Source organism: Seriola aureovittata, chromosome 20 (assembly GCF_021018895.1).
Source record: "Seriola aureovittata isolate HTS-2021-v1 ecotype China chromosome 20, ASM2101889v1, whole genome shotgun sequence".
Taxonomy (NCBI): domain Eukaryota; kingdom Metazoa; phylum Chordata; class Actinopteri; order Carangiformes; family Carangidae; genus Seriola; species Seriola aureovittata.
Window position 1 is genome coordinate 10,975,810 of NC_079383.1, and position 12,072 is coordinate 10,987,881.

Here is a 12,072-nt window from a genome sequence, read left to right on the forward strand (position 1 = left end):
CAATGTAAAAATGTTGCACACAACATCTTCATCAACAGAAAAACTGGTACAAGTTTTTGCACTTTGCTGATGACTAATGAGTGTGGTGATGCTTTTATGCTTGTATCCCAGAGAAGAGACTGGACACACTACTGGCACCATTGAAATAGTAACCTTGTAGTTCTTCCAAAGGAAGGTTCAGTTGCAAGAAGATGTCCTTGATGCAGTGAAAGAGGTATTGTTCTTGTCGGATGTTCTGTCATGTGCATTATAAAATCTCCTAAATACACTCTGCTGGTTAACTCCACATAGTACAGATGACAAAAGACATGCCTAGATTACCCAATGTCCGTTGTTCCTCACTGGTCAACCCATAGCAATGAGTCAGATGCCCCATTCTGCACTGAGTCTGATATCCAATTGTCTCTCCTGAGCAGCCACTTGCAAGCTGCTCATGAGTTGCCATAATACTCTGTCACGATGACACTGGCCTCTCAGAGGTAGCCCTTCATGGGCTAAAAAATTGATTACCCTGAAAGCCAGCTTAAGAACCATCCTGGCAGTGTTTTGTTCCTTTGCCACAATATCAGACAGCAGAGCATTGATTGGTGTGCTCGTTAACACAGCAATCTTGTTCAGAGCCTCAAGATGAAAACATGATTTTTCATGCTCTCTCCATTTTTCCACAGCCTTTTGCCAATTTGAAAAGCCTCCTTTTCAGAAATGTGGTGGCAGCTCTTGTCCGGCCCTTATTAATTAGCTCCTTTGCTACAGCTTAGCAACATGTGAAGCACAAGGCTTTATCCATTTCTTTCACATAATGAAGGATTTTTCCACCATAGAAAACATTTTGGAAAACATTAAAAAAACACAAGAATAAAATCTCCAGCCTGTCTGCACATAGTTTTACAGTAAACCAAAACCCAAAATCTCCCAGTATAAAAACTAAGCAAGGGTTGCAGAAACCTCAGCACCCTACTTCCTGCGTTGATGTCTAGTGGTATGCTGCTCAAGTACACTTAATCACATGTTATTACACAGAATGTAATGCACCATCATCCTGTAATTCCCACTTGTGGCTGTAGAGGTCGCTGTTGCCACCGCGCAGTAAAAGTTGCATGGTCTTGCTTTAAACAAGTAATTTCCCCTGTGTCCATTTCAAGAAAAACCCCCAAAAACACAAACACTCATAATAAAATTTCATGTTCCGCCTGAGTGAGGACCAGAGTTTAGCTGAAAATAAGTCGAGATAACCCCTATGTAAGTGTCAGTATGAAGTGGATTTTATTTGTGCTTGACAGTATTTCCATTTTTACTTACTTATACTGTGTATCTAGGTAAAGTATCATTCTATGTTCACCTGTGCACAGGCTGTTGTGGAGCTTTGTGATAATTCCCACAGATCAATAACAAAATTTTAATGTTGTGGTCACATGCTAATTGTAGTTTCATCCATGGCCTGTTGTTTATCTCTGAGCTGAAACTGAAAATATCAATGAATGCTAGTTACGTGGATGACAGCGGACTCCCCAGGATAATATTATGTCTTGCCAGTGTTGTCTTTAGGATTTTAAGCTGAAGAATATAGGAGGGCATAAAGAACTTTAGGGGCAAATTTATCAGATAATGTGTCAGCACAATGATGATACTGAACAAATACTGAAGGTCATGGTTCAAAAATATTGTCTATAGTCTAAATTTAAATTACTTATCTGATATCATATCCCCCTGACAGTGATATGACAGGAAAGAAAATGTCTCACTATTAGTATGAACTAAAGATACACACAGTTTATTTGTGGTTGTACAGAGGTGTTGCAGAGTGGAGCTTCTTCTCACAAACTATCTTTGACAAGTGCTAATGCCGCTGTTAGCATAGAGCACACAAACTGACAACAGCTAAGTTTAATTTCGGCCTGACATCAAGTTACTGGCAGAATTACCATTAATTAGTGACAGCTGATATGACGTACCACCGGCAGTCTGTGTCATTTTAACCACCGAAAACGACGCTCAGCACCCGTTAAGATGAGATGTTGCAGCTGATGTTTTATACACTGCTTTGCTAATGATTATTAATGTTGGAGCTTAGTGAACCTATGTATCTTTGCAACATCAGTGTCTTAACTCAGTCAGTCACCGGAGCACCCAATGAATATTTCACTTGCCAGTTTTCATTGGCTTATGCAGCTGGATACTGCTTTTGTAAGCAGGTCGTCTGACCTGCTTTCAGTTCATCCAGCGGTCCACAGTGGGACTGTGCTGACAAGTGGATCACTTGATTTTTTTTTTTTTTTTTTTTTTTTTTCCAACAGACACATTGGTTCAGCGTAATGATCAAGCCATCGTAATTGTTGTCTTATCAACCTTAAGCCTACTATACACTAGAAGACTTTGGAAAGACAAAGGTCTGACACCCTCACATGTTTTTTGTCACACATTATAAGATTTTATAAAGACTGGGATCTTACAGGGTCACTATTTGATAACATTCCTTTGAGATTATTTTCCATAATGCTTCTGATGGAAATTTAGAGGATGAAATACTTTTTTTCCAGATTGTTTTTCTCTTTGAAATTCTACATAATTATGATTATGATTGTTATTATTAGTATTATATAAAGTTAGGATCTAAACACTATAATTGCAATGATCCGCCCCAAAAATGACAGTGTTTGTACTTTGTATTTATAATTTCCGTGCCACAACTCAAGCAAAACTCTCATAATTTTATGTCAACATTGGAAATTTGTCTGTGACAGTAAAATCCCTTGAAAAGTCGTTTGGTGCAAGGATGGCATAAAGGGCTGCTTGGGCTGAATTTTGTAAAACTTTTTATGTGCACACGATGCTCCTCAATACATTTTACAGTTTGCACACATTATTTTTAGGCACAAATGTAAATTGTAGGCTCTTACTGTAGGGCCTTGCTTTTCTCCTCTTTGACTTTTTTCTCTTACTTATTCTTCTTCCCTCTCATCAGGCGCACAGACTATAGACATCCAACTAGATCAACTATCTGCATAGATGCATGGATGTGTCTCCACTCCTTGTATCCTCTTCAAAGTCATATAATTGCGACTTCATGACATTTCATAAGATTCTGAAGCATGGCAGGCTGCTACTCCAAAATGTAAATAGCAGACTCACTGCTTGTGTACCAGTAGTAAAAAAGAATCCATCCTGAAATGTCAAACATGCAAATTACATTTCTCTTGAAGTTGAAGTGTCTTCGTTGTTGGAGAGTGAATAATTATATGATACTTAAGAAGAGTGTATTTGCCATTCTTGTGAAACATCTTTATAGACTGCAGGCTCCAACCCTGTATGCACAGCTTTTAATAAAACATTATTTCTCCCACACTATTCCTATGTCTGTCTTGGAGCCGCTCTCTGCTGGACACTGACCATTAATAACACGACAGACTATAACCTTGTAACACATTCTTTTTAAAAAAATGTCATTATGATGGTACCATGCTGCTTTTCTGCCTTTCTTGGACTCAAGAGCTGGTCTGCCCTGAACATTGGCAACCCAATGTGTATGTACAACAGACAGCTCTTGCTAATAATACACGCTTTTTATTTATTTATCCCAGGGCCAAGCCATTTTCTTATAGAATTATTATACTGACGATACAACAGAGGTGGGAATCACAGAGTAACTCACGATACAATACTATGATGATACATTGCTGATGATAGCGATGATATTACGATATAGCGATTCTGCGATATATCACACTGTGTAAGTGAAGAAGAAAGTACCCCTAAAAAGGCAAACAGCAGGAATCATGTATTTATTCTTTGTATTGTGTCAGTTTCACAGAATTGAAACAATGTACAACAAATTGCATTGTAGGGCTGAACGATTTGGGAAAGTAATCTAATTGCAATTATTTTTTAGAGTTCCTTATCTTCTGTATTATTCAACAAACACAAGCAATAAATCATTCTATATTACAACACAATATTTAATAGATTAAACATAAACTGTTCTTTCCTGTAGGCCAGGCCTATATGTCATGATGAAATTAGATGATGCATGAATTGATATGAATGACATGTTTTGTATTTAACTACTTCAATCACTGACTGATTTGTTTAACTTACATCCTTTTAAGCATGTGAAATTGTCCGTCGTTATGCAGACATGGTTCTCTTCATGGAGGTCCCAGTTGGTAGTAGTCTTCATTAATCAAATGCACCGTAAAACTCTGATAGGGCTCCACTGTACGGCTTGACCACGTGAGTTGTAGTAGCGTAAAACTCCACTGTTTTCAGCTCCGCTGCGACTCTCAGTTTGCATTTTTTATATAGCTCCGGTATGGCAACCTGGCTAAAATATGTGCGGGAGGGCATGCTGTACCGCTTATCCAGTGTATTTATCAAAGCCATAAACCCAGGCTTTGTCACCGTGCTGAGAGGCATCGTATCTTTCCCTATGAACTCTGTTATTGCCTAAGTAATTTCCCCGTGCTGTTTTGAATTATGTTCATATGGAATTATGCTTTCAAACATTTCGGTAGTGATCCTTGTCTGGGTGGTATTTGGCTTACTTGACGCACTGGTAGGTCGGCATTTTAGCCATCTATCGTACATGGCTTTGCTGTGCTGATACAGGTTAGTAGTGTTACCCCGTGGGTTAGCAACGGTAGCAAGGCAGGCACTGCACAACACCTGATCTTCTTTTTTGAAGCCAAAATAGTTCTACACAGCCGATGTACTGCTCCTCTTTGACACTAAAGTTTCTGCAGTCCCAGGTTCTGTCAAGCCAGAGGCCATTATACAACAGGTCAAAGTGTAGCGTGCCAAGTTGTTGCTCCCTCTTTTGGCGACTGCTCTACTCTTGCTTGCATGTCAGGTAAACAGAGTGTAATCGCAGCCTTTGCGATAAGAAAATTGCGTTTTATCATATCACAATATTATCGCAATTAATCGTTCAGCCCATTTTCTTTAGTTTTAGCTTAGTGCCCCTTGAACGCACACTCACACCATGAACTGACAAAAGGTTTAACTGCCAGAAAGCAGAACAGTTCAGGAGTTAAAGTGTTTAAAGTGTTTAATATAAATGAATGCCAAAATACAAATTTCTCTCTAAAAAAATTACATATAATGATGATAAACACATTAAAAATACACATTAATTCCTTAACAAGCATAATCGACTTGTTTTATATTAACTGGACACATTTCTATAAAAGTAGTATTCAGACTTGCAGATTGCAGTCACCTTTGAGCTATGATTCAGGTGTGTGTCAGTGTATGAGAGCAAAAGACCTGCTTTCTCCGTAGGCGGAAACAGTGCCTGGCTGTTGACACAGTGTTGAGTTAGTCAAAGTGTATGTGTGTTTGAGTGCTGGACAGCGTCTCTGGTCTGCCTGGTCTGGCAGTGTGTGTGTGTGGCATTAATGTTACGTAGTCTTTGTCGATTTTATTTGTGCCATGAGCACATTGTAAAAGCTTAAGAGGACCCAGACTTCTGACTTGAAACATGATGGACCTCTTTGATTTATTTTCTCCTGCTGTCCTGCTGTGCTGTCTGTTATATTCCCCCTGTGAGTTTCTTTTTCTTCACTATAAAGTTTATTTATTTGATAGGCGCCACCGTGAGGAGTCATGAAGTAGCGACTCTGTTAGGTCAAATTAGCGGGGGAATTTAGAGCACCTTTATATAAAGAATATTGATATGTAGTGCCATTGTATCAATAACTTATTGCAAGAGGAAGTAATACAATATATTACTGTATTGATATTTTGTCACATCTCTACTATACACTGTTAAAGCAATATAAGATATTTGAAGAATAGACAACCCTTGACTTGTCACTCATTATAAAATTTCACTGACTCTTCAGGTGCTGGTGGATGGTCACCTCTGGACAGTGACCATTACCAGTGGCTACAGGTGGACCTGGGTTCCAGGAAGCAGGTGAGCGCCATAGCAACACAGGGTCGCTACAGCAGCTCTGATTGGACGACACGGTACCGTCTTCTCTACAGTGACACAGGGCGGAACTGGAAACCATATCACCAAGATGGCAACATTTGGGTGAGTGAACAAGAAACATGTATGTGTGTTAATACAAGCAACGGCCACAGGATGTTATAAAGGGAACAGACAGTAAGACCATCAATAACAGAGCTCTACATTCAGCCTGTTTTTAAATTCATGTTGGGTGATTATTGTAGCTAACCATATCCCAAACTATTTTCATACACTACTCTGGAAAATATCTGCTCCTATAACTATTTTTTATTTACCCATGTTAATCATTTTTTGGTGTAAAAAATTAATATATGACTCAAGATGTAGGTGTTAAAAGGACTGGTCAGAAGGGAAATGCTTTCGTGATGACAAAAGAGGAAATTAAATGACACTCTACTGTTAATACAAGATAAATTTTCTCGTCATTATTATGAAAATGTGAAGGCTTCCTTTCACCCTACCATAACCCAGAGCATAAAACCTTGTGTGGGAGGAAAGCTCTCAGAGTGCCACAGTGGTGCACATAAATATTCATCAATTAATTAGCTCAGTTTTAACCAAATGTATCATCTCAGCCACAGACCTTATTCAAGCCCTGACGGGCTCTAGACGGAAAATACAGTGTAAGAACATTTGGGAATGAGCTACTAGCTCTTTATTCCTTGACAATGTGTGGATGTCAATTCTTTCTGGCTATATCATCTATGTCTGTTATTCCAAAAAAACATACCTCCATCAATGCACTGTTAACAAGCACGGGAGTGGGACATCTGATGATCCACAATCATTAGCTAATGAGTTAATGGCCCAAAATAGTCACTGTTTCTGGGCTACAGGTAATAACAGATGTGCTTTCAGCTAGAGGAGAGTGGGGGAGTAGAAGAATAGCCCTGTCATGAATAACACTGATACACAAAGCCAGTCAGCAGTCTAGGACCTGCAGTAAAGGGGATGGGGCTGTTTGCTTGTTTATCTCCACCAGTGGAGAAACATATTTTTTTCACCAGTCCATCTGATTCACATCCGCTAGAAGGATCTGTGCAGAAAGAGCGTCAAGGTTGTTAACTCTAGCACTGCTGGATTCTTAGGTTATTATCTCCCATAGAAGGCCATTAGGTCTATCTACTTTAGTTTACTTTACTGAACTAGTGGTCAGGGACAACACATGCTAATTAGCATCGATATGTTGCTAATGTATCAGATTTGGCAAAAAGTCTAAACAGAAGAGGAAAAACGAGCAAACCAGCATCAAGGACGTAGAGGATGCAGCAAAAATGAGAAGGAAGCCTGGTAATTCATTATAAACAATATTAGGCATATACCTTTTTTAAAAGATCACTTACTAGATTAGTCAGAATGTTGTATTGTATAACAGTAATTGAATTAAAAATTAAGAGATTTTTGTAGCAGTAGCAGAGTAACTTTGAATGAAATATATTTCTTTATTTTTCCGTTGCCTTTCTATGAATTAAATGTTAAGAACCTTGAAAACAGGTGGAATAAAAGAAGATGACCCTGTTGAGCCCTTATGATCATAGTGTTAGTAAGCATTGAATCTAATAATAATAAGGAAACATTTTTCCTCCAGAATGGTTAACTATTTTTTATTTAGCTAAGGAAACATGTTCTGCTTTTTAAGCTACAAACGAAACACTTTAAATGCTTACTTAGATGAAATTACACCACATTCAGACTGTTGGTTACCACACAAAAGCAATTTTCTCTGTTTTTATTTTTTGCTTTCCTACTTAACTACAGAGTTTCAGTGTACTTTAATTTAGAGTTGCTTTCCCCATGAAAGGTAGTTATTTTTTATGCCGCAATGTTTATTTTACCAAATTAAATTCAGAATAACTCACATACACTGGCAGCCAATTTTCATCAGCTACTGTAACTGGTTCTTTTTCTTCCTTTTTGACCTCCTTTCTAAAGCTTAGAAAATAATCTGTCAATATTTCTAATTCACAGTCTGATCAAGCTACTTACAAAACTATGAGCATATTCATTTTCATTAGCCTTTGACTTCACAAAGTGTTGTAAACAAAGATTGACAAAAAGAACAAACAAAACTCTCTTAAGTGGCATACATCGAGTAACTGTCTCTTGCTGACGTTATTAAATGGAGGTGGACCCTGATGCTTTCTCTCCTGGTAGCTTGTCTCTTGGGCTTGATATATTTATCCCTTGCAGGCACCGAGACACCCTATTGTCTGATCCTTACATTAAAGATGGGGTAGGCATTAATCTAGAATAGTAAAAAAAAAAACAAAAACAAAAAAAAAACGGCTGCCCTCCTGCAGCTCTTCCCTCACAGGCATATTGCACAAGCTTCATACATGCATGCAAGTCAAGCAACAGCTGTGACCCTTTGGCTACAGTTAGCAAAAGGCTAAACCATTAGCAACATTCAACATAGCCAGTCATCACCTGCTTTCATGGTAAATTTACCCACACAACCAACCACTACAACACATTTAGATATGACAGGAAAATGAAGTCCGCAGGCTGTCGTGTCCAGGAGACGTACAGCAAGTTCTCTCCATCTCCATCTGAAACGCTTTACCAATAATGACACAGTCATCTGAAGGGACATGCACACCTATCTATGAGGGTTGCATATGTCTAATTACAATATGCTGAAAGGTGATTATGAAATTTGTTTCCCATTGATACCAAAAATGACTGCCCACCCCAGCTTTAACCTGTAACTAAATAATAACTACTGTATAGCCTCATATTTCAACATAAGCATTTCATTGGTGCAGCTTGTTGCAGATGGCACCCAAGCCTAGAGAAGTGTTTCCTGATAGGTGTTGTTCAGGGGAGACTATCTGTCCCTCGAATTTTATTCCTACGCCACAGAATTATAAGTTCTAGTTAGAATGTGTTTTCATTCTCACAAATGAGAACAGTGTTTGCTTTTGAATGTGTTCATTTTCATTTGTGGATATTTAGCTCTGCGTTAAGCCCCAAATAGCTTCATCATTATTCTGTCTTTTAAGACTGTTAGGACTGGTTGTGGTGACAAATATGGATCGTTTACAGTTGAAAGTAAATTAAGCTGTAGTTTTTGTGTGCTGCACCATAATTGTTTGCCCATTATTATTTATTCAGAAGTGTTTTCCTTCTGCCATTAACCCTGATTCATTGCCTCTAATATTTCTGCAAATACTCCAAAACACATTAATCTCTCTGGTGTTTTTGTAACTCTAGCAGACTTTTTTTTCAGTTTTGCCTAGATGTGTGACATATATATTGCTTTTTAATTTATCGCCAGTGTAATTCAAAATATTGCTTATGTAAACAAATACAGAGCCAATAATTTTAAGTTGGGCATATACCATCAATAACCCTTAGTGCAGTAACAAGCAAAACTGCAACCATTTGTTTTGTGTCTGTCTCTTATCTTATTTAGAGGAGGCTTTGGGATGCAAGCAATCTACATGAGTGCACACACATGCATGCACACATACTTTACTCCTACTAAAAGTTGCTGACAATTAAAATGTGCATCTGCACATGTTTAGAACTTTGTTGTGAGTGTGTGCGTATGTCCATTTGTTTGGAAGTGGTGATAATATTGGAGCTATCAGTGCTATTGACCAAAGGGATGAGTGGGGATGGTAGGGCGCTAAAGCCAGCTTACTGTTTCTCTCTCTTCTTCTCATACTCACACTCTCTCACGCTCACACACACACACACACACACACACACACACACACACACATACGCACACACGCACATACACAAAAACGCACACACACACACACACACACACAACTTTCATCAGCCCCTGTTTCAGCCCATTCAATCACACTTGACTCAGTCCCATTCACCACTGGATGAGGTTCCCACAGTGATCCCCAGAGAGGAAACCACCTGTCCTGCACTCTTATGCATGAATCTTCTATTCAGGAACCTTTTGCCACCAATCACCACCTGCCACTACTCCACACTGATGATTTAACTCTTTCACTGCCACACAGAGCAACAACTTTCAGTAGTTTGACTGTGATGCACTGTGATAATTGAAATAACATCTACTATACCAGAGGGCAATAGAGGCTGTCACAGTAATCATACTGAAAGGGGAGCACTCATTGACTGTAATGGAAAATGAAATGGATTTATGTAGGCCTATAAATAATTTCTTATTGAGTTTCCATTTAACTATTACAGTAAATGGAGGGTGGAGTATCCCACCACTGATGTGTTATAGAGCAATGTGTTGCTTGGTCTGTATTATTTATATTTTGTTTTACTGGGATGCTCAGGGATGAGCATGCACACACTCAGGCACAGGGGTGTTGTGATATGCAGTCCTACCTGCTGCAGATGTTGGTAATAGTTGTGGGCGGTAATACACTCTAAAAAGTATGACTGTGCCAAAAGAGGAGAAGAGGACGACAAGTAAATTTATAGAATCAGGATTTGGTTTGCAGCGCTGAAGGCAAAACTGTGTTTAGAATGAGAACTCCTCAGGGTACTTTAACAATATTTATTTTTTTGTTTGCTAAATTGCACTCTGGTAATGATAGTGATCAATAGTAAAAAGATTCAGTGATTTACTTATGCATCCTCAGAAAACCATCATTCCTAAAATGGTGACAGTTGCAAAAATTACAGTCATATGTTTTAGAAATTTGGAGTACTCAATGACAGGTAACAATTTGTCATCAAAATGTATGACTTGGAAACCATTCAAGTGATCGTCTTAATGTCTTTCTTTCAGTTTAACTGTCAGAGTTTGATACCACAGTGCTTTCTGCACTTTAATGCACGTCTCAGAGGGAACATTAAAAGCTAAATGCTGTGTGTAGTGAATTCTGTAAAAGCACAGAAAAAGAAAACATTCTCTGTCTGATTGCACATTAAAACTCAATTAACCTAACAAACATTTTAAGTTACATTTTCTTTCCACAAACTTGTTTACCATAACTCATTCTGATGCCAGCAGGCCCACTCTCACATTGTCAGATGGTTTATTCATGTTCATGAGAAGCTTGAAGCTGCAAGTACACCAGGTCAGTTGACAGTAATGTATGTACCTAATAAACTAGCACAGCCACAGCTGCAAGTCTTAAGCTGATACCAGATCAAATGGGGACACTGGACCTGTAAAAACTAGACCTATACTCGATTTTTGGTCTATTCTTATTAACACAGGTTCCTGTTACCCAAAACTTCTCCATAAAAAGTTTCACCTTCCATTGGCGTGTGCCTCTACCTGTCATAGGGTATGTAGACAGCACAGGGTTAGATTGCCCTCATATTGTATGTGTGTCTTCGGTAGTGTCAGGGGATGGATACCTGCATAAATCATACAAGACATGAGAAATAGTGCATGACTAAAAAGTGTTTTAAGATAGGAGGCTACAAGGCTATAACTACTCTATCTGATGATGTTCCATGGAGAAAAATTATTACATTAATTCACTAGTACATACTGCTAACGTTCACCAACATATCTTGGCATGAAATATTTCTTTTACTGTAAATAAATATCATAGAGTCAGGGGATCTTTGAGATTAATGGTGGCATAGCACCCAAATAATTTTTCAAGCCTCTGCGCGTGGAAACACATTTCTGACCTTGTTATCTTGTCAGCTGGCCTGTGAGCCATTTTGGCCCAAGCTTGGCAAGTGAATTATAGTTACCCATAACTCTGACAGGCCTGCTCATCACATATCATGCAGTGGTTGCTATTTTGGATCTTCACATGTTGTGAAATAAACACGTTGCAGCCTGGTGTCCTAGTAGCCTATGTAGGGTAGATACATGTCTTTTAAGGGTGGCTCCAGATTAACTAGTCAGTTACAAAGGGAAACTGTTCAGCTATTGTTCAGTAGTACAAAATAGATTTTCCAAAAAAACTCAGCCCCCAACTCTCCTACCATCTTTAAAAGACACTGCTCTTAATAGGATCCTCTGGTTGCTCTCACTCCTAACCTGTTTGGTGCAGTTCAAATGAGTTCTAGTGCATTTTCCTGCTTAATTTAGCTAATTTAGGGTAGTCGAGTGCTCTTATTCAAACTGATAAGGGGGCAATGTTTGAATTACGCTGTGGCTTTCAAAGGAAGACAGCTGCAAGAGGAGAAGCTCA

The 12,072-nt window shown here is 38.7% G+C and overlaps 1 protein-coding gene across 1 annotated transcript in view; it reads left to right on the forward strand.

Moving 5' to 3' along the window:
• cntnap2a (contactin associated protein 2a) overlaps positions 1–12,072 on the forward strand; it is a 351,965-nt gene that overhangs the window by 173,407 nt on the left and 166,486 nt on the right. The window contains exon 3 of the mRNA XM_056364796.1: positions 5,838–6,031. Within this exon, the coding sequence (XP_056220771.1) occupies positions 5,838–6,031 (194 nt within the window). The remainder of the gene's footprint in view (positions 1–5,837; positions 6,032–12,072) is intronic.